The sequence below is a fragment of the Ochotona curzoniae genome, unplaced genomic scaffold (genome assembly GCF_017591425.1).
Source record: "Ochotona curzoniae isolate NIBS_2020 unplaced genomic scaffold, NIBS_Ocur_1.0 contig_523, whole genome shotgun sequence".
Lineage (NCBI taxonomy): Eukaryota > Metazoa > Chordata > Mammalia > Lagomorpha > Ochotonidae > Ochotona > Ochotona curzoniae.
In genome coordinates, this window is record NW_024466459.1 from 1789850 (window position 1) to 1812608 (window position 22759).

A 22759-nucleotide genomic window follows, 5' to 3' on the forward strand; every position below is an offset into this window, starting at 1 on the left:
TGTTAAATTCATCACAGTGCCTGGAAGGAGACAGTGAGAAGGAGATCTTTTATCTGCTGGTTCACACCCCAAATGGATGCAGTGGTCAGGGTTGGGCCAGGCCAAAGCTGGCAGCCTGGAACTCCATCTGCAGGCTGGGTGCCAGAGGTGTAAGCAACTAGAACCGTCTTTCACTACATTGCCCATGAACATCATCAGGGAGCTAGATCAGAAGTGGAACACAGCTGGGACTCGAACTGGCACCTATATGGGATGGCAGCATTGCAGGTGGCAGCTTAAGCAACCCCAAATATGTTGTTTAAACAAGAATGTGTGTGTGTGTATATATATATATATATATATATATATATATATACATAATTCCTTTTTATAGACTCCCCCCACAGTCCTACCTCATTCTCACCTTGGCCAAAATACAATGACAAAACCCACCCCCTCCAGCCCAGGAAGTAAAAAGTTGCCCAAGGAGAAGTAGTCTAATTAATTAGCTATCACCTTAGCTTCGTTTCTCTGAAGTAGGACCTGGCAGAGGACAACATGCTTTCCCAGGCCATAAGCAGGGAGCTGGATGGGAAGTGGAGCTGCCAGGATTAGAAACGGCGCATTCAAGGCAAGGACTTCAATTGCTACGTTATCGTGCCAGGCCCTGCACCTGCTTTAGATACCTGGCAGAGGTTTTTGACTTCAGATCAGCTGAGCTCCGGCCATTGCAGCAATTTGGGGAATCATCTTTCTAGAATAAATATGTTCTGGTTTTCAGTAAATTGCTTGCTAGTAGGTCTGGCTCAGAAGAACCCAGGTACCAAATTATGACCAACTACCAAAATCATAATTAGTCCTTCAGATTCACCCCATCTGAGGTCATGTCTTAGAGATTAATTGAATGAAGTGTTGGATGTTTATATGATTAAACTTTTCCTTTTTCTGAATAGCAGCAATGAAGTGGCTCCTAGTGGATGCAGCAACACACACTGAGCAAACACGAGTGAGGTGAACTGGCGCTTGTAGGGCAGCGGGTGGCTCACCCAGGTCCTAGAAGGTTGGTGCAGCTACAGCAACTCCCACGGGCACATGGCTGGTCAGGAGCACAACTGGGCTTCCACTCCAGGGCCCATCTGCAATTCCTCCAAGTTTTTGGATAAAGTTAGATGCATCCAGCAAGATTGTCCTCATCTCTTGGAAACACTGATTCATCAAACATGCCCACAAATACAAAACAGGAAAGATCATGAACGGCTTAGCAAATGCCATTTTGAGTGAAGTCTTCCCAGTGGTGAAATTTATGAAATAAAAACAGTGGGGAGGGTTTGGCCAGAAGGTGCAAAGCCCAGGCTGGTGAAGATGACACCCCAAGCAACAGACCTCGTCTCCGGCAAAGAAAGCAACGCATTCCCCAGCCCCAGTCGTTGCCAGAATCTCATTTCATTGGCTCTTCCCCCATTGGCTTAAAATAGTGGAGTGTCTCTGAAGGGAACTTTAAAATTGTTTGACTTCAAGTGACTCAAAGGAAAATAAACAAAATTAGAGGCACCGAACAGAGACCTTGCGTTTTCTTTCCCTGCCCCTTGGAATCCACAGCAACTTGACAATGGCGCCATCTAATGGAAGATGAGCTTAGCTGAGAAACAGTTTCAAAAATATCTGCTCCAGCTTCTATTTTTTTAAAATCAACTTTGAACATTCTCCTTGCCTATTCCACTTTATCTATCTATCTATTTTTCTATCCATAAAATACATAATATAAAAATGACATTAACAGTATATAAAGAATGAAGCACAAGCTGTGAAACAGTGGCTTAAGGCTGAAGCTTGGACCTCCTTACCCCCAAGCCATATCAAGTGCCTTGTACTCAGTGCACAAATAAATGCATATATGTTTATGTGCATATGTAGCTTTGTAAATAAATAAGCTGTAGCTAGCACCAGGAACAATCTGCTGGTTCTTGGCTTTGAATCAGCTCAGCTCTGCTGCCATTTGGGGAGTGAGCCAGCAGACGGAAGACCTTTCTCTCTATGTGTCTCTTTCTCTCCGTTAATCTGCCTTTCAAATAAAAATAGATCTTAAAAACAAACGTTAAAAAGTAAGTAAATAAGCTAATGTCATGTATCTTTTGCCACACGTGCTTTTTTAACCTGTTGCCCACCATGAACATATTTCCATTGCAAAATTCACATGTAGAGACCCATCCCGTGTCCTGTAATAGCTCCAAAATATCTTACTGCATGTGGGGTTCCTTTCAGATTAAGAATGCTCTAAAATTAGATTCTGGTGATCACATAGCTTTGCAAATATACTAGAAACTGCTTAATTGTATGCTTGAAATGAATGACTTGCACAGCATACAGATTATATTTCCTTTTTTAAAAATGTATATGTATTTATATTGGAAAGGCAGGTTTACGGAGAGAAGGAGAGACAGAAAGATCTTCCATCCACTTGTTCACTCCCCAAGTGGTTCCACAGCCAGAGCTAATCAATCCAAAGTGAAGAGCCAGGAGCTTCTACCAGGTCTCCCACATGGATGCAGGGTCCCAAGGCTTTGGGCCATCCTCCCCTGCTTTCCCAGGCCACAAAGAGGGAACTGGATGGGAAGTGGAGCGGCTGGGACAGGAACCAGTGCCCATATGAGATGTGAACACTTGGAGGTAGAAAATTAACCACTTGAAACAACACACGAGCCACTTAAAATATACATTATGTGTGTGTGTGTATACATTTAACACCACTCAGAATTGATTTGTTTAGATTTTGTAACTAAACCCTTATTTCGTATGATCTGATCTGAATTGCAAAGACCCTGTTTCCACACTTGCTTTTAGCCTAAGGCCAAGAAGCAGTAAGATACTATTTCCAAGTTGTACTTTATAATTCCAAATTGACATGAAGAGGGCGCTGTTTGCCTGAGTACAAAACCTGTGGGGACAAATATGAAAACAGTGAGTCGCAACCAAGAACATTTCCCACTGTAGTGCCCAGACACAGTCTACAATGTCTTGTCTGTGTGCTTATTAGAGAGGCAGAATGACCGGGGGAAGGGAGGTAGCAGGGAGAGAGGGGAGAGAGAGGATTGAAAGAGTCCTAGTCTCGAGTGTGATAGGGAGGGACCTCGGCATCTGAGCCATCATCTGCTGTCTCCTACGGTACATATTAACAGGAAGTGGGATCAGAAGTGGAAGTAGAACTCAAATCAGTTACCCTGATATACAACATGAGCTACCCAAATGGAGGCTTAACCTACTGTGCCACGACACCCTGCATGATACATTACAAAGTAAATATAAAATTAGTTTCTATCTCTGGAATGCAAGTCCATTTGATTCTTTTTTTTTAAGATTTTTTTTTTTTTCAGATTTTACAAAGAGAAGGATATACAGAGAGAAAGATCTTCCATCCACTGATTCACTCCCCAAATAGCTGCAATGACTGGAGCTGAACCGATCCGAAGCCAGGAGCCAGGAGCCTCATCTGGCTCTCCCACATAGGTGCAGCGTCCCAAGGCTTTGGGCCATCCTTGACTGTTCTCCCAGGCCACAAACAGGGAGCTGAATGGGAAATGGAGCAGCTGCGTCATGAAACAGCGCCCGTATGGGATCCCAGCACATTATTATTTTTTAATTTTTTTCTTTAAAGATATTTATTTGAAAGTCAGAGCATAAGAGAGATTCCGCAGCTGAAGCCTGGAACTCCTTGTGGGTAGTTGAGGCCATCCTATGGTATTTTTCAAAGGGCATGAACAGGAAACTGGATCAAACCAACTCTCACACAGGATGCCAGCATCACAGGTGAGTTAACATGCTGCGCCACAACATGGGTAATTTTACCCTCAAAATTGGATCCAAAAAGCAAAGAATGTTTTAAAAATTCCTTCAGAATTTTTTTTTTACCTAAAGGGGCTGCCCAACATGATAGCCTAGTGGCTAAATCCTCGCCTTACATCTACCGAAATCCCATATGGATGCCAGTTTGTACCCCACCTGCTCCACTTCCCATCCATCTCCCTGCTTGTGGCCTGGGAAAGCAGTCGAGGACAGCCCAAAGCTTGGGAACCTGCACTCATGTGGGAGACCTGGAAGAGGTTCCTGGTTCCTGGCTCTGGATCGGCACAGCACCAGCCGTTGTGGTCATTTGGGGAGTGAATCATCAGATGGAAGATCTTCCTCTCTGTCTCTTCTCCTCTCTTTATATCTGACTTTGTAATAAAAATAATAAATACATCTTTTAAAAAAATCTGCAAAAACAAACCCAATGCAGGTGAGGGTGTCTACAAAGCTAAGCGTGCCAAAAGGTGCTTCGCGAGATTTAAAACCTAAAGCCGAGGTACCACATAATCACATTGCCAACAAGGCGGGTAATACTATTAAGACACCCTTAACACTATCAAAACATTATTAACACGCCTAAGAATCCCCTTAAGGGTTCTACTGCTCAGGAGCTTGACGGAGGACATGTGGTTACTTTAACTGAGGATGTGATTAGAGATGTGGGTAGCACTATCCACTTGATTAACTTTTTATTTGCCACCATTCAGCACGTCCACAGGAAAGATGAAGTAATCTCTGGCTATTTTAGGACTTGAGCAACGGGAGGCTGTTGAGTGTGGTAGATTGAGGACTAGGTGAAGTTGGGGAACTGCTGAGGGACTCGTAACCATGTTAGTTGTCATTGGAAAGAAGGTGAAACCTGTTAGGAATATATATCCTTCATGACTGACATTCTAACAGAGATGTCAGTACTTGCGGATTTACAATGCGAGACTGGTGAATCAAAGAATATGATAACCTGTTTGTAACAACACCAAATAAAGTATCAATTTCAAGAGAAAAACTATGACATTTTTAAAGTACATTATGACATGCAAATGCATTTGCTACTGGGGAGCAGAAGTCAAAGTAAATGAACTCCAAAGTCATCTAAACTTTTTGAATCCTAATGCTTCACTAACTGGCGAATATTGAAGGCCAATGAAAGGATAAATAAAATTAAACTGATGAGTTACATGATTTTTATTTTCTAGAAATATTATGGAATGGAAATACCACCTCTACAACATTTTATTATTTTATTTTTTTTAAGATTTATTTATTTGGGGGTCAAACCAATGGCTCAACAGTTTATTCCTCTACTTGATACTGCCAACATCTCATATGGGCACTGGTTCCTGTTCCATTTGCTCTACTTTCCATCCAGCACCCTGCTTATGGCTTGAGAAAGTAGCAGAGGATGGCCCAAGCCCTTGGGACTCTGAACCTACATGGGAGAACCAGAAGAAGCTCCTGGCTCCCAGCCAGCCCAGATATGGCCACTAAGACCATTGGGAAATGAACCAGTGGATAGAAGATCTTTCTCTCTGCTTCTCCTTCTTTCTGTAAATGTGACTTTGTTTTTATTTATTTATTTTTAAAGATTTGTTTATTTTTATTGGAAAGGCAGATATACAGAAAGAAGGAGAGACAGAAAGACAGAGCTTCCATGCACTGGTTCACTCCCCAAGTGGCTGCAATGGCCAGAGCTGAGCATATCTGAAGCCAGGAACCAAGAGCTTCTTCTAGGTCTCACAAGTGGGTGCAGGGTCCCAAGGTTTTGAGCCATCCTATAGTGTTTTTTCAGGCCACAGTCAGAGAACTGGATGGTAAATAGAATAGCTGGGATACGAACCGGTGCTCATACAGGATCCCAGAGATGCAAGGCATATAACACTTGGCCTCTTCAAAATATTTGTGGAGGGCCTGGTGCGTGGCTTAGTGGCAAAATCCTCACCTTGCAACCACCCGGATCCCATATGGGCACTGGTTGATATCCAGCTGTCCCTCTTCCCCCCCAGCTTCATGACTGCGGTCTGGGAAAGCAGTGGAAAATGGCTCAAAGCCTTGGGACCCTGCATCCATGTGGGGGACCCAGAAGAAGCTCCTGGCTCCTGGCTTTGGATCAGCTCAGCTCCTTGCCACCCAAAGGACCTGCTGTGGTCTGGGAAACAGCAGAGGATAGCCCAAAGGCTTGGGACCCTGAACCTGTGTGAGAAACCAGGAAGAAGCTCCTGGATCCTGGCTTTGGGAGGGCTCAACTCTAGCATTGTGGTTGTTTGAGGAGTGAACCAACAGATAGAAGATCTTTCCCTCTGTCTCTCCTTTTCTCTGCAAATTTTCCTTCCCAATAAAAATAAATAAATCTCTTAGGAAGATTGTTTTAAAAGATTGCTTTAAAAAATAGATTTTTTTTATTTGAAAGAAGAGAGATGTCCTTTTTATTCGATTTGATCTTCCATTTGCTGGTTCACTTCCCAATGGCCCCAATAGCTGGAGCTAAGCTGATTTGAAGCTAGGAGCTAGGAACTTGTGAGTCACCTACGTGGGCATAGGGGCCCAAGGATTTCAGTCATCCTCCACTGCTTTCCCAGGTTAAAAGCAAGGAGCTGGATGGGAAGTGGAGTAGTTGGGATAAGAAGCAGTGCCCATAAGGGATGTTGGCATTGCTTGGTGGAGGATTAGCCTGTTGAACCATCATACATCCCCGATAAATTCACTTTTTAAAAGATTTATTTCTTAATTTAATTTGAAAGGCATATTTACAGAGAAAAGGAGAGACAGAGATCTTTCATTTGCTGGTTCCTTCCTCCAAATGGTGCAACAGTGGGAGCTGCGCCAGTCCAAAGCCAGGAGTCAGTAGTTTCTTCTGGGTCTTCCACAAGGATGTGGGACCCAAAGACTTGGGGCATCTTTCACTGCTCTTCCATTAGGCACCTGAGCAGGGAGCTGGATTGCAAGTGGAGTTGCCAGAATGCAAACCCATTTCTGTGGCCATATGGGTGTATGTTCACTTACGCTAGTCAATATTTGCTTCCAAAGACTAAGCCAATCTTCTTTTTTTTTCATTTTTTATTATATTTTTGACAATCTTTACATAGTTAATTAGGGTAAAAAGTTCCAAGGGCTATAGGGAAGTGGGTAAGACTATTATTTCTATATTGTTTCCTTCATGTATCGGAGGTAAAGAGGGATATTGAGGGAGAAGCCCCACCCAGTTTCCCACCCACCCCAGGTCCCAGATGTGGGGCATGCTCTGAGATACTTGCTCAAGTGGTTTTGATAGTTCACCAGTTATGAATCACTGCCAATCTCGCCACTCCACGCACGATGAGGTCGTTGAAGAATCTACTGATTGACGTAGTCCATCATAGAGTCTCCATTTGCCCAGTATTTTGCTGCCAACATATAGCTGAGGTGGTTGCTTGATTTGTTCTGTCTTCTGTCTTTTCTTGATTAGGGTTCTGAGTCCAGCATTGGAGCTACTTTACCCAGCTTGTCTGACCCCCAGATCTGGACCACATGTACACCAGCAGGAGCTGTGACACACCAGGGCAGTTTCCCAAGTTCCTCCACTTGATCCACTCCCAGACCCAGTTCTCATACATGCCAATGGGTTTTAGGCCAGTGCCCAGCACAGTCTGGCCTTCCATTTGGCCATGTATGAGCTGGTGAGTGTTGCAGCCCGGCCCATCCCCACCCTATTCACGATGCACATTCAGGTGCTGCTGCCTTGAGCAGTCTAGACTGTTGCGGGTTGCTTTAGCTGTGATTGATGGCAGGCTCCTTGGTCACACCTAGCTTAGTCTACCACCACACCAACTCTTGAGCTAACCAGTGGGGCTAGGATTTCCACAGGGTCTGGCCCACACATCCCCCACAGAATCTACCCCCGGATATGGTTCTCAAGTGCTGGTTAATGTCATGGCCCTGCCTAATGTGACCTGTCTCCTGATCCATCATCATGTCAGGTAATAGGATAGCCTGCTGGACAAGCCCGGAGCCATAGCCCCTGCATGAATTGGTGCTCGGTGCTCAGCATTGTTCAGTGATTACAAGTTCTTCAAAGGAGGAGTTACTGTCATTGGGAATCTTTAGGATTGATTCACATCCCAGAAGCACAGTGGGTTCAACCTGGAGCTACCTAAGCAGTGATTCACAGAGCCCAAATCCCAGACTCCCCAGCCTGACGGCCAGCAGGCGGAGCCTGGCACCAAATGGCACACTGGCCACCCGGGGACAGCTCACCATGTGCACGCAGTGGCTGGTGTCTGGGATCCGGGCATGAGATGCCCCATCCTGAGACCCTGCCAATCTTCTATTGAAGTCCTTTTGATGTAGATTGAGTCGAGAGAGAGAGATGATCACAATGGCGGTAGAACGGTAAGTGTTTTGTCTTTCTCATCATCCACACTGCTAGCCGTCCTGAGTGAGGGGCAACGTGCCACACCCCCTTCCTGTGAGAACGCATGGAAGAGTAGAGCTTTAAACCAACAGGATATTAAGCAACGTTTATTCCAACCCTCTGAGGTTCTTTGCTCAGGAAAGAGGAAGAGGAAGTTCTCTTGGTGACTCACCACTCTCAGATGTGCCTTCCAACATGCTCCCGGCCACCATATTCCATTCACTCCGGAGAATGTGGGGCCATGTGAACAACCTGCTCGTTTGGGGCATTTTCTCCTCTGTTACATGTAAGTGCTTACCATTCTAAGGTCGAACCTGCAAACTCATAAATCTATGTGGAAAGAGCTTTCTCATGTTCTTTTTCTCTTTCAGTTCAAAACACTGCCCTGGACTGTGAGACAATTAAATCAAAACGTAAGTTTCATTGGCATCTCAGTCTTCACTGAGCTGGTGGGAGGCTCATGCACGAACATGTGGTCACTTGGGTCAGCCTGTGTTAAATGAATGCCCAAAAATCAGTGCCTTTTCAGCTGCCCATTATTTACAATGAAGTGATTTTAGGGAACTAGCTAGAACATATTCTTTAGAATGAAATTCATCATTCTCTGTGATTTACTTGAGATGGGGGAGAGATCGAGAGGTTCGGAGACAATAGATGGGGAGGTAGGAGGGATAGGGAGTGGGAAAAAAGAGGGGGGCAGGGAATGGGAGAGAGAAGCAGAAGTAGACATTCTCATGCACTGGTCACTCTGCAAGGACCAGCAACCACAGAGGGGCCAGACGAAACCAAGAGCCTACAGTTCTATCCATGCCTCCCGTGGGGGTGGCAGGGACCCAGGTACTTGAGCCATCACCAGCCTGCTGGGGTGTGCATTAACAGGAAGCTAGAATTGAGAGCCAGAGTTGGTACCCAAACCCAGGCACTCAGACATCTTAATTGATGGCTTGAACAAAATGCCAGATGCCTGCCTTTTGTCATTGTGTTTAAGTACACAAATCAATGCACGTAATCATGTAAAAATAATGCAAGAGATGTTAGAAATATGCACCAGGATACAGTCTCCCTTTCATCCTAAGCCTGACCCTAACCTTTCCCAGCTGGCAGCAGCCTGTAAAAGAAGGATGAGGGCTGTGGGAGGACTGAGGGGACCACGGTGGTGCTCCCTAGTATTTAGCAAGCCAGCAGTAAACATGAGCCTGGGCAGGCGCTGGGCACAGGGGCCACAGTATCACTTAGGGTCTCCCACAGCCCGACGGGAGTGCTTGATCGGCGTCCCAGCCTGGCTGTTGACTCTGATTTCCCACTCAGGTGGACAGTGGCCGGCAGCTGGGATGGCCCAGTGTCTGGGTGCCTGCCACTCACACAGGAAACCTGAATTCCTGTCCCCCAGGCCTCTGAAACATTGGAGGTCTATTTGTCTGTCTTTGTCTCGCCAATAAATTTAAAAACGAATGAGCGGTGTTAGCTATGGTTGTTGTTACTGTATACAATGTAAAAATTCCGTAAAGCCTCCTCAGTTCCAGTCTCTGTTTCCTGAAGTGGTAACTGGCAATTGTCATTTTCTGTCTTATATCCGATAAATTCCTTTGTGATTTTTTTAACTTACATTTTATAGATATCACTCTAAGTAGAAAAGATTTACCTCTTTTCGGCAATAGATGTATAGGATTTTATGACTCAGCCTTAAATCATATAACCCCTTTTAATAATTTCCCTTTTTCTTTTGGTAATATAAACAATGCTCAACAAATACCTTTGTGTAAAATACATTTTGTGGACACAGGAGTGTTTGACAGGATCTTGTAGAATCAAATCAAATAAATATCAGAAAAAAGAAACCATCTGTTACAGTGCTTGTTAGTACAGCATCGACCAAATTGCCTTAATATTTCCTTTTTATTTAAAAAAAATTATTTATTGGGCCCAGCACAGTAACCTAGTGGCTAAAGTCTTTGCCTTGCATGCACCAGGATCCCAGTGGGCATTGGTTCATATCCCACTGCTCCACTTCCCTTCCAGTTCCTTCTTTGTGGCCTGGGAAAGCAGCAGAGGATGAACCAAAGCCTTGGGATCCTGCACCCATGTGGGAGAGCCAGAGGAGGCTCCTGGTTCCTGGCTTTAGATAGACTCAGCTCTGGCTGTTGCGGCTGCTTGGGGAGTGAACCAGTAGATAGAAGATCTTTCTCTCTGTATCTCCTTCTCTCTGTAAATCTGGCTTTCCAATAATAAATAAATATATATTTTAAACATATATATATATATATTTTCATTTGAAAGGCAGATTTACAGGGATAGGATCTTCATCCACAGTTTCACTTCTCAAATGGTTGTGATGGCGGAGCTGAGCTGATCTGAATGAAGTCAGGAAGTAAGACCCAGGAGCCAGATAAGAGCTTCTTCTGGGTCTCGCACATGGGTGCATGGGCCCAAGCACTTGAGCCGTCTTCCACTGCTTTTTGAGGCCACAAGCAGAGAGCTGGATTGGGAAGTGGAACAGCGGGACTAGAACTGGCATCCATATGGAATGCTGGTGCAGCAAGGAGAGGATCTGCCGCTGTCCTGCAGCGATGGACTTGGTACATGGAGCCGATAATAACACACGTGGACTCTGACTGATGGTCAAAGCCGAAGTTTATTAGTGGCATCAGACTTTATACACTGAGGATCATATAGGATAGGGGAGGAAGTATTGAGTTCATCAACAAAACCCAGTAACAGTTTCTATGCTTTTGTTTGGAACTCCTTTTGTCTTATATATTCTACTAAGTATTCTCATACACATGCTGTCCACTCAATTGTTCTCATACAAATAATATCCAATCAGGTGTACAAAAGGTAGCCATTCGGTTGTCCTCATGAAAATATTATCCAATCAACTGTAATCCTGTGCTCGCTGACCTTCTAGGGTCACAATGTCCTCCTACAAGGATCAGCCTGTTGTGTCACTGCACCAGACCCAAAATTAATTTCTTTCTTTCTTGCTTTCTTGCTTTCTTGCTTTCTTGCTTTCTTGCTTTCTTGCTTTTTTAATTATTTATGGGCCTGACATAATGGCTTAGTGGCTAAATTCTCACCTTGCATGTACGAGGATCCCATATGGGCCAGTGCCAGTTCATGTCCCGGCTTCTCCACTTCCCATCCAGCTCCCTGATTGTAGCCTGCAAAAACAGTAGAGGATACTCCCAAACCTTGGTACCCTGTACCCACGTGGGAGATCCGGAGGAAGCTCCTGGCTCCTAATATTGAACCAGCTCAGCTTTGGCCACTGCAACCACTTGGGGAATGAACCAGTGGATGGAAGATCTTTCTCTCTGTATTTCCTTTTTTCTGTAAATCTGCCTTTTCAATAAATAAATAAATAAATAAATCCTTAAAAGTATATATTTGCAAAAAAAAAAAAAAAGAGTATATATTTGCTTGCTTTTGAAAGGCTAAGTAACAGAGACAGAAAGGAGGGGGTGAGTAAACAAAGAGCTTCCACTTGCTGGTTTGCTTCCCAAATGGTCACAATGGCCGAGGCTGGGTCAAGCTAAAATCAGGAGCCAGGAACGACACCTGGCTCTCCCACATGGTTGGCAGATCTGTTTCAATATTTCCAAGGCAGAATAGTGGTCCTAATAGAGTCTGCTTCAGGTCTCTCTGGCAGGAGTACACAGCTCAAAGGAAACAGATCAAGTCCATCTGTTGGTCCTTATGAAGAGCGTTGGTGGACATGGAAGCTTCCTCCCACACTGATCAGAGTGGCTGTGTGGGCAAGAAACACCTACAGAAGAGCTCACTGTGGGGCCAGCATTGTGGCATAGTATGCGAAGTCTCTGCCTGAAGTGTCGGTGTCTCATATGGACACCACTTTGTGTCCCGGCTGCTCTACTTCTGATCCAGCTCCTTGCTTGTAGCCTGGGAAAGCAGCGGAGTTGCAAGAAGGATCAAGTCCTTGAGCTCCTGCAATCTTGTGGGGAAACTCAGGAGACGCTCCTGGCTTCAGATCAGCTGAGCTCTGTTCAGGCCACAGCGCCCACTTGCAGAGTGAATCAGCTAATCTCTTTCTCACTTCCTGTCTCTTCTCCACTCCTTCAGTAATTCTGACTTTCCAATTGAAATAAATAAGTCTTCCTTTAAATTTTGTTAAACTTTAATTGGAAAAATCAGATTTACAAAGTGAAGGAGAGACATAAAAATCTCTCTGTTGATTCATTCCCCAAGTAGCCACAACCATCGGTGCTGAGCTGATCTGAGGCCAGGAACTTCTTCCAGGTCTCCCACACAAGTGCAGGGTGCCAAGGCTTTGAGTCATCCTCAACTACTTTCCCAGGCCACAAGTAGGGAGCTGGATGAAAAATGGAGTAGCTGGGATATGAACCGGTGTCCATATGGGATCCCAGGTGTGCAAGGCGAGGACTTTAGCCACTAGGCTACTGTGCCGGGCCCAAAATAAATTAATTGAAAAAAAAAAGTTGGGCCAGATACGATGGATCAAATGACTAATCCTCCATCTTACAAGTGCCGGGATTCCACATGCATGCTGGGTTACATCCCGGCTGCTTCACTTCCCATCCAGTTCCCTGCTTGTGACCTCGGATAGCAGTGGAGGATGTCCCAAGGCTTTGGAACCCTGCAGCCACACAGGAGACCCAGAGGAAGCTGCTAGCTTTGGATCAGCTCAGTTCTGGCTGTTGCAGCCATAAGGGAATGAAGCAGCAGATAGAAGATCTTTCTCTCTGTCTCTTCTTCTGTGTATAAATCTGCCTTTCCAAAAAGATAGATAATTCTTGAAAAAAAAAAAAGGAAGAAAAGCTCCTCAAGTATAGGGTTCTAATCACCCTGATCTATAAAAACATGGCTGGTTATCAGTGGATTCTAAGCAGGATGTTTTCTTGTGTCACTTTGTCTCCCAGGATTCCCTTCTCCGATTTTGAATGCAGAAACCACTGTGGTCACAATGGGTCAGAATGTGTCTCTGTTTTGTTCCCACAAGAACAAATCACTGGAAATCACCTACTACTTGTTTCTTAATACAAAAGTTCTTGGTGACCAGACTGGAAAAATGGAACGTGCAGTTTTTAACATAAGCATCTCAAAAAACAAGGATTTGGGCCCCTACAAATGCAAGGCAGGAAGTTTCAACTGTACCCGGCAAGCAAAATACAGCCAAGAGCTCAACTTCACAATTGTGGGTGAGTAGGTGTTCTTTGTTGTTCGGGAACCCTGTGAATGCTGAGATTCTTTCATTGTTCTTGCAGACACTTGCTCAAGAGCCTGGAAAGTGTGTCCCTGGGAGCTGCATTAAAAAAAAAATTATTTATTTTTATTGGAAAGGCAGAATTACAGAGAAGGACACACACACACACACACACACACACTCACAATCTTCTGTCCACTGGTTCACTCTCCAACTGGTCACAATGGCCAGAGCTGAGCTGATGGGAAGTTAGGAGCCAGGAGTCCTTTTTCTAAGTCTCCTACACAGGTGCAGGTCCCAAACCCTTGGGCATCCTCTATTGTTTTCCCAGGCCACAAGCAGAGAGCTGGATGGTAAGTGGAGCAGGCGGGACACGAACCAGCATCCATGTGGGATCTCAGCATTTAGCTAGATAAAGATTTAGCAACCGAGGCATTGTGCCAGGTCTGTAAGGTGTTCTTAACATAGGGTCCTGACATTCTGATCAATTCTGAGTGACTCTGAGTCTGCCCCATCCAGTTTGGTGACCACTAGCTACATGTGAACATTTAAATTTAGTTATTGAAATAAAATGGCCCAGTGCAGTGGCCTAGCAGCTAAAGTCCTTTACTCGCACGCACTGGTATCCCATATGGGCACCAGTTCTAATTCCGGCCACCCTACTTCCCATCCAGCTCCCTGCTTGTGGCATGGGAAAGCAGTAGAGAATGAGCCAAAACTTTGAGACCCTGTACCCGCGTGGGAGACCTGGAGGAAGTTCCTGACTCCTGGCTTCAGATCAGCGCAGCACCGGCCGTTGGAGGACCTGCTTATGTGCTCACTTGGGGAGTGAATCATCAGGCAGAAGATCTTCCTCTCTGTCTCTTCATCTCTGTGTATCTGACTGTCCAATAAAAATAAATCTTTTAAAAAATAATAAGATGAAATTTTAAAACTCAGTGTCACCATCTCAACAGTCACATTTCAGGGACTCAGTAGCCACAGAAGGCTGATGGACGCCATATTGGGAATACAGAGGCACAGAACATTTCCGTGATTATGAAATGTCTTACTAAACGCTGCTGCCCTAGCTCCAGGAGTCTTCGTCTTTAGGTTCTGTCTTGGGAATCTGGTATAGTGCTGGCTACTTTCCCCAGGGAAACCCTAACAGGACTCAAGATGCAAAGTTTCTCAGATTTCAGAGGATGCCGTGGGCTGCAGATCAGAACCAAACAACCCTGGAACACAAACAGGGTAGAAGTTATAACTGTAAAAGGAATAAGGGAGACCATTACTCCTGCACTCACAAACACGGTCCTGGAATATGCTAGATCATGTGAGGGCTGGAGATGAGCATATTCTGCAGTCAGACTCCCGCTGGGCTGCCAGTAGCTCCATCAGCGCACATGTTTGCTATTAGCCCTTTTTCTGCAGTGCACATGCACAATCACGCTGTCCTGCAGAGTGACTTCTGACAGGTTATAAAATAATGTTATCTTCAGTAAAGTCAGATCAGCCAATCTCTGCTGAGTGCCTCCTATGGACAAACTCCTGCGCTAGTGAGATTTCAATGACGCCTAACAAATGGTCTTGTGTGAACCAAAAACACAAGTTCATTAATCATGGATTTACTCATCAATTATGTAACGAGAGCTCAGAGGTGTCAGACCTTGACTATACATGCGTTCCTGTCTCTTGTGGAGCTTAAAGTTTAGTAGGGGAGACACACAACTCAAGGACTCAAATAAGTACATCATGAACTCTGTAGGTTGTCTGGCACAGTGACAAAGAAAAGAGATGGTGAGGAGTGGCGTGGGAGGAGGGACCTGCTTCTGTAGGACAATTAGGGAATGCCTTTCTAAGAACATGGTATCCAAAAGACATCCCGCTTCCTGCCCTGCCCTACGTGGCCAGGTTCTAAGCAGCCCTATTTGAATCTGCATCTCTCCTGGAATGACTAGATCTGAAATTTTGGTTCTCCACCTTTTTAAAAAAATTGATTTCTAACACCTGTGCCTGCCTACCTGGCTATTTATTGTCCCGCTCTTAATGCTGGATGTGTCTAAACTTCGTCACCTCTCTTGATTTACAGCTAAAAAGGGACCATTGGCCCAGCTCTGTGTCTGGAGGCGCTGTCCCTCTGTGCAGCCTGAGGAGCCGAGAGCAATGGAGATGAACCCACATGGTCCTATGCTCCCATTTCCCTATTCCAAAGTCCGGGTACCTAAGGGAAGGAGGAAGTAGAGACGGAGAAAAGTATATTCTTAGGATAGTGTCTATGAAACTAAGAAATACGTTTTCTACATATTCATAAATAAGTGTTTAATAACTTCATATTTTTTTTTAATGGGAATGAGCCCAGAGAGACAAGGCTGCACACCAGTTTCTCAGCACAGCGTTTCACAGGCAGAATAGTAAACAAACTGTGGTTTCTTGGGGGACAGAAACCATGCCAGCATGGCTCAGGGATCTCCCAATAAGCATGCAGGCCTTTCTGATGATGAGACACCGCCAATGTTGTCAATCATTTGTCAGTTCAATGCTGTACTGCATTTCTCTCCCTGTGCGAACTCTGCAGAAGATGTGCTTGGTCATGCTTTAAGAACTTTCCTGACCAGCAAGACAACTCCTGTGAGTTGCAGGGTTTTTGTCACAGGACAGGAATCCTCCCACAGAGGATACTGGCTAACGTGGGGAGCAGGCGTGGGAGCCCTTACTGGTATGCAGAGCCATGCAATGTGAAGAAATCCATGCGGTGGCTCATGGACTGCTGTCCCTTCCAGATGGAGATTCTTGTCCATTGTGCCTGCAGCTACTGCTTCCGGTGTTACTGCTGCTGCTGTTGCTGGCTGTGGCCCTAATTCTGGGGTTTTGGATTCGACGAAGACGCAAAGCAAGTATGTTATTTCACTGTTAGGTTGCCAGTTTGTCCATGGGTTTCGGAGACAGACAGCAGGGAGAGGGAGAGGGCAGGGAGGAAGGCAAAATGGAATGGAGAGGAAAGGAAGAGAGAAGAAGAGGAGAACAAGGTGGGGCTTGGGTAAGTGAAGTCACTGTGCCAACCTGTCCCAGCTGGCTTGGTGCTCACATGTCCAGTCGCCAAGGCCAACACTAAGAAAAATCTATTTGTGTCTACATTTTGCTGTCATCATCTCAAAAGTCTTAGTAAGAGGTCAGCATCATGGAGCAGTGGGCTAAGCTGCTGTTTGCAACACCGGCATCTCATATGAGCACTGGTTCTAGTCCCAACCACTCCACTTCTGATCCGATTCCCTGTTAATGCACGTGGGAAAACAGCAGAAAAATGCCCAAGTGCTTAGGGCCCTGCCACACACTGGGAGACCCAGATGGAGTTCCAGGCTTCTGTCTTCACCCTGGTTCAGCTCCCACTGTGGCATGCAGCCAGCTGGAGAGTGAACCAGCAGGTAGAACCTCTTTCTGTAACTGCCTTTCAAATAGATAAACAAATCTAACAAACAAACAAACAAACAAACAAACAAACAAAACCAGAAAATCATCCACGGCCTCCATGGAAGTCTCAACTCCCACCTGTCACTCATGTCTTAAAACGATCTTTGGCCTTCTCATTTGGCACCCAGGGTACAGCGTTTTCAAGATTTGCACAAAAGACAGCTGTGTGTCCCAGTGCAGGCACCCACCAGCAAGCTGAGGGGGTATAGATCACACATGGTGCTGTGACTCTGAGCCTCAATATTCTGACCTAAGGAATGGGGCCATGGAGATACTGGCAGAATAGGCAAGAAAACCAAAGGATACATCTTAGTCCCCAGGTCCACCTTCACCTTTGAGGCCATAACTCAGAGAAGTTAGTGGCACTCTGTGAACCTAAGATGACAATAGTTGTAAACATTTTCTACACTTAAAAAAATGTTTAATTTTATTGGAAAGGCAGATTTTACAGAAAAAAGGAGATATGGAGAAAGATCTTCCATCTGCTGGTTCACTCCCCAAGTGGGCTACAATGGCCAGGGCTGAGCCAGTCCCAAGCCAGGAGATTCTTCTGGGTCTCCCACATAGGTGCAGGGTTCCAAGGCTTTGGGCAATCCTCTGCTGCTTTCTCAGGCCACAAGCAGGGAGCTGAAAGGGAAGTGGAGCAGCCGGGATACAAACTGGTGCCCATATGGGATCTTGGTGGATACAAAGTGAGGATTTAGCTGCTAGGTCATCATGCCAGGCCCAACACCTTCTACATTTTAAAAACATGCCTGGATTACTGGCTAGAGCTAAAATAGAACTTGGCTGGGCTGCTCACTATCTCTCAAAGGAAAGACAAGGTGGCCATTTCTGGAAGCTTCTCACAGTGTGTGGTCCTCATGGAGCCCACAGGTGGGCAGGTGCTGTAGGCAGATCCCTGGGGATCTAATCCTGGATTAGATTTTCCTTCATTGCCTGCCAGCATGGACTGTGGGAGCACGTCAGCTTTTCCTTCAGAACGTTAGCTGGGGAGGAGCCTGCTCCTTGGCGGGAGAGTTGAAAACTATAAGGCTGGCTGGGTTTCCTGCGGTGATTCTGTCCCAATTCCTATAGGAAAAACGATGAGAAAGAATGAGCTCCAGTCCCACCAAAATACCCCGGAGGAAGCGGAGAGCTACGCAAACATTGCGATCTGTAAGACTGAAGCAGGTGAGAGAGCTTCGTTGAGTGTCTTGACTGGCTTTCGGGTTTTGTGTTTTTCACTTCGCCGTGTGGTACAGGCTTCTGGGTAAGGGTTGTAGATCAACAATGAACTTCCCACGCCTGACAGCAACCCATGAGTGCTTCCACAGTGACTGTGCGTTGGCTCTCATCAGCATACATGGTAGCTTGTCCAGGTATGCCATCAGACACCTTGAATGATCAATCTTGGAGGGTTTTAATTGAGAGAAAAAAAAATTGAGCAAGGCAGAGAGATGGGTGGACAGAGAGACAGAGTTTCCATTTGCTGATTTTTTTCCCCAAATGTCCTCAACCGTGAGGACCGCACTGGGGCTGAAGTCAGAAGCCAGCATCAATGCAGGTCTGCCATGTGAATAGCAGGACTTTCATTACTTGAAGCACCTCTCACTCACCACTTTTTTTTAAAGATTTATTTATTTTTATTGCAAAGTCAGATACACAGAGAGGAGGAGAGACAGAGAGGAAGATCTTCCGTCCGATGGTTCACTCCCCAAGTGACCACCAGGGCTAGAGCTGAGCCAATCCAAAGCCAGGAGCTCTTCCCGGTCTCCCACACAGGTGCAGGGTCCCAAGGCTTTGGGCCATCCTTGACTGTTCTTCCAGGCCACAGACAGGGAGCTGGATGGGAAGTAGGGCTGCCAGGATTAGAATTGGTGCCCAGAAGGGATCCCGGCACATTCAAGGTGAGGACTTGAGCCACTAGGCTACCACACTGGCCTCTCCTCTCAGTCACGATTAGCAGGAAGCTGGAATCGGGAAACTGAACCTCGGCTCTCTGACGTGCCCAAGCGGAGTCTTAAGGAGCCAAATGCCAGGCCCCTTACAGATTGCTTTATATCCATTCAGAAAGTTCTGCACTATGTTCCAGAGTTTCCGTGATAAACTTTTCTTCAAAAAATAATTATACACTGAGGCCAGCACCATGTTGTAGCAGGCTAAGCTTCAGCCCTGTGGTGCGGGCACCCCAGTGGAGTTCTGACTGCTCCACTTCCTATCCAGCTCCCTGTTTGTGGCGCTGCATAGCAGTAGAAGACGGCTCAAAGCCTTGGTATCCTGCACCTGTGTGGGAGACCTGGAAAACGGTTCCTGACTGCCAGCTTTGACTGGCCCAGCTCCAGCCTTTGTGGCCATTTGAGGAGTGAGCCAATGGGTAAAGGATCTCTGTCGCTTTCTGTCACTCTGCCTTTCAAATAAAAATAAGCAAATATTTAAATATATTACATATGGTACATATTAAATATTTTAATGTAATATATTATATATATAAGATATATATATATATGATTTATTTGTTTTTATTTGAAAGGCAGAGTGACAGAATCTTGCATTTGCTAGTTCACTCTTCAAATGGCTGCAATGTCCAGGGCTAGGTCGGGCCTGAATTTCCATCCACGTCTCCTGTCTGGGTAGCAGGGGCCATCTTCTGCTGCTTTCCCAAGCACGTTTAACGGGCAAGTGGACCAGAAGTGAAGCAGCTGGAACTCAGACCAGTGCTCCAAAAGGAGATGCTGGTAGTGCAGATGGCGACTTAACTCACTGAGCCACAACACCAGCCCCCTATTTATTTCAATTGACAAATAGAAATTATATACTATATCTGTCTTGCACCATGTGCTATTTTGACCATGACGCGTGTATGTTATCAAGTAGCGAACCTATATATTAAATAGCACGACTATCGCCTGATCTGTGGTAAGGGCGTTTAAAATGCCCTCGTAGGCAGGCACAGTGTCATAGTGTGCCAATGCTCCACTTGTGGCACTGGAATCCCAAATAGGGACCGTTCAGTCCTAGTTACTCCACTTTCGATCCAGCTCCCTACTTATAACCTGTGAAAACAGCAGAAGGCGGCCCAAGTCCCCGAACCCCTGTGTCCATGTGGGAGATCCGGCAGAAGCACCTGGCTCCTGGATTTGGATCAAATGAGCTTAGTCATTGTGGCCATTTGGGGAGTGAAGCAGCAGATGGAAGATCTGTCTCCTCCTCTCTCTGCAATTGACTTTCAAATAAAAATAAATCTTGGGGCCGAGCATGATAGTCTAGAGAGTAGAGTCCTCGCCTTAAACATGCTGGGATCCCATATGGGTGCTGGTTTTAACCCTGGTGGGCTCACTTCCCATCCAGCTCCCTGCTTGTGGCCTGGAAGAGCAGTGAAGGATGACTCAAAGCCTTGGGACCCTGCACCTGTGTGGGAGACCTGGAAGAGGCTCCTAGCTCCTGGCTTTGGATTGGCTCAGTTCCAGCCATGTGGTCCTTTGGGGAATGAATTGGCAGAAGTAGGATCTTCCTTTGTTTCTCTCCTTTCTGTATATCTGACTTTCCAATTAAAAAAAAAAAACTTTAAAAAATAAATAAATCAGGCCCGGCATGATAGCGTAATGGTTAAAGTCATCACCTTGAACGTGCTGGGATCCCATATGGGCGCTGGTTCTAATCCCGGCAGCTCCACTTCCCATCCAGCTTCCTGTGGTCTGGGAAAACAGTTGAGGACGGTCCAAAGCTTTGGGACCCTGCACCTGTGTGGGAAACCCAGAAGAGGCTCCTGGTTTTGGATTGGCTCAGCTCTAGCCCTTGTGGCCAGTTGGGGAACGAATCACCAGAGAAAGATCTTCCTTTCTGTCTCTCCTCCTCTCTGTGTATCTGACTTTGCAATAAAAATAAATAACTCTTTAAAAAAGATAAGTAAATCTCTTTTAAAAATATACTTCCTTAGCCGTGTTTGAGAACCCACACTGTTATGAGCTTGGGCACGCTGTCATATGACACACGGTCATCTCTTGCATATGGTGTCACAGCGGCCTGTGATGGAGGAAGGGTTCTGGGTTGGGGCAGCAATGAGAGTTGTGACAGAAAGCATTCACAGGACACCGAGTACATTCCCAGTTTTTCTCACGTCTATCGTATTAGGGAGCCGTGGGTGCCACACTTGTACTGCAGTACCACTGTCCCCGTGGGATCAGAGACTCAGAGAACTGGCCCAGTAACATTCTGTCTTTTGCCTAGAACCTGGACCCTCCCTGGAGCTATTTTACGCCACCCCTGTCTTCCACAACCAGGCTTCTGAGCAGCAAGGTAAAATCATCGTGTGGGTTACAAGATGCTGTTGAAATAGGATGACAGATCCTTGTGATGGCACCAACCTCGGGAGCTTCGGAAGTCTATGGATGGGTGGCAGGGAGCCATAAGCCCACCAGGGAACTCAGTATAGAGCCAAAGCACCAGCTACTGGCAGATATCATCAGGAGATGGGGGGTGGGGAGAGACATGCAGACCACTGCTGAAATGTGTTCAAGAGTAAGCCCAGATAAACCAATCACTTTTTGGTTCTGTTGTGCCACCCAGCTACTAGAAAAGGGATGCTAGATTTTGGGCGACTTCTCATTTACTGAGTTGTTTTTCCTCTTATCTTTCAGAGGCCTATGGTTATTGTGAAGCCGACTGTACTTACCTAAATGTAAAGACACAGAGAGCAGGCATGTAGCTGAGCTGTCCCTGCTGGTCCCAGGCTCCAGTTCTGGACTCCAGCTTCCTGCCAATATGGGGCTTGAGAGGCAGTGGTGATGGCTCCAGGACTTGGGGCCCTGCTCTCCTTCCTGGGAAACCTGGACTGAGTTCCTGGCTCTCAGCTTTGGCCCTCGCCAAGCCCTGATTAACACAGGCATTTGTGGAGTGACCCAGCAAATGAAAGATCTCTCACAAATTTTAAAAATAATAATAAAGAAATAGTGCCCGGTACCACGGCCTAGTGGCTAAGGTCATCGCCTTGAACGTGCTAGGATCCCATATGGGCACCGGTTCTAATCCTGATGGTGCAGCTTCCCATCTAGCTCTCTTCTTGTGGCCTGGGAGAGAAGTGGAGGACGGCCCGAAGCGTTGGAACCCTGCACTGCATGGGAGACCTGGAAGAGGCTCCTGGCTTTGGATCAGCGTAGCTCCAGTTGCAGCCACTTGGGGAGTGATTTAATGGACGGAAGATCCTCCTCTTCCGTTTTTTTTTTTTTGATCCTTCAAAAAACAAACAAACAAACAAACAAAAAAAAACGTTAAAAAAAAGTCTAATTCTGGGGCTGGTGCAGGCTAATCCTCTGCCTGTGGTGCCAGTATCCCATATGGGTGCCTTGTATCTCAACTCTCTGGGTATGGCCTGGGAAAGCAGTGGAGGATGGCCCAAGTACTTGGAACCCTGCACCCATGTTGGAGCCAGGAAGGAGCGTCTGGCGTCAGATTGGCTCAGCTGTAGCCATTAAGGCCATTTGGGAGTGAACCAATGGATAGAAGATCTCTCTCCCTTTTTGTGACTTTTCAAATAAAATAAATAAATTTGAAAAACAAGAACAGTTCACCACAATGCCATACTGGGGATCAGTGGGTTAAGCTACTGTTTGGGGTGCCTGCATCCTGTGAGACTGCTCCTCTCTATCCCAGCTCCCTATTAATACATTTGGGAAGGCAATGAAAGATGGCTGAAATACTTAGGCCCCTGACAATCATGTGAAAATACTTAGGCCCCTGACAATCCAGCTCCTGGTTTTGACCTGGTCACATCTCAGCTGTTACAACCATCCAGTCAGCGATTCAGTAGATGGACAAGTCTACCCATCACTCTACCGTTCAAATTAACTCACACAGTTTTTATTTTTTTTAAAAAATGTCTCGTCCAGCTATCTAAAGCAGGTCCATGATTTTCCTCTGTGAGCAGTGTTCTCTCATTTTGGAAG

At 45.9% G+C, this 22759-nt stretch overlaps 1 protein-coding gene across 2 annotated transcripts; it reads left to right on the top strand.

Annotated features, from left to right (window-relative positions):
* The first annotated feature begins 8374 nt into the window (after positions 1 to 8374).
* On the top strand, positions 8375 to 21754 carry MILR1 (mast cell immunoglobulin like receptor 1). Of its 2 annotated transcripts, XM_040989516.1 has the most exons (7): positions 8375 to 8492; positions 8578 to 8619; positions 13102 to 13380; positions 16148 to 16261; positions 17913 to 18008; positions 21045 to 21113; positions 21455 to 21753. In XM_040989516.1, the coding sequence occupies exons 1-7, from the start codon at positions 8402 to 8404 to the stop codon at positions 21520 to 21522; spliced, it is 759 nt and encodes a 252-aa protein (XP_040845450.1). In that variant the 5' UTR covers positions 8375 to 8401; the 3' UTR covers positions 21523 to 21753. The 2 variants fall into 2 exon arrangements, with proteins under 2 accessions (XP_040845450.1, XP_040845451.1); XM_040989517.1 differs by lacking the exon at positions 16148 to 16261 and having other exon boundaries at positions 21455 to 21754.
* Positions 21755 to 22759: the final 1005 nt, after the last annotated feature.

What these genes read in the sequence shown, in the direction of transcription:
- MILR1 (XM_040989516.1), top strand. Translation starts at nt 8,402, where the DNA reads ATGCTCCCGGCCACCATATTCCATTCACTCCGGAGAATGTGGGGCCAT. An exon ending in TGAGACAATTAAATCAAAAC is followed by an intron (nt 8,620 to 13,101) that starts GTAAGTTTCATT and finishes TTTGTCTCCCAG; the next exon opens with GATTCCCTTCTCCGATTTTG. An exon ending in GCTCAACTTCACAATTGTGG is followed by an intron (nt 13,381 to 16,147) that starts GTGAGTAGGTGT and finishes TGTCCCTTCCAG; the next exon opens with ATGGAGATTCTTGTCCATTG.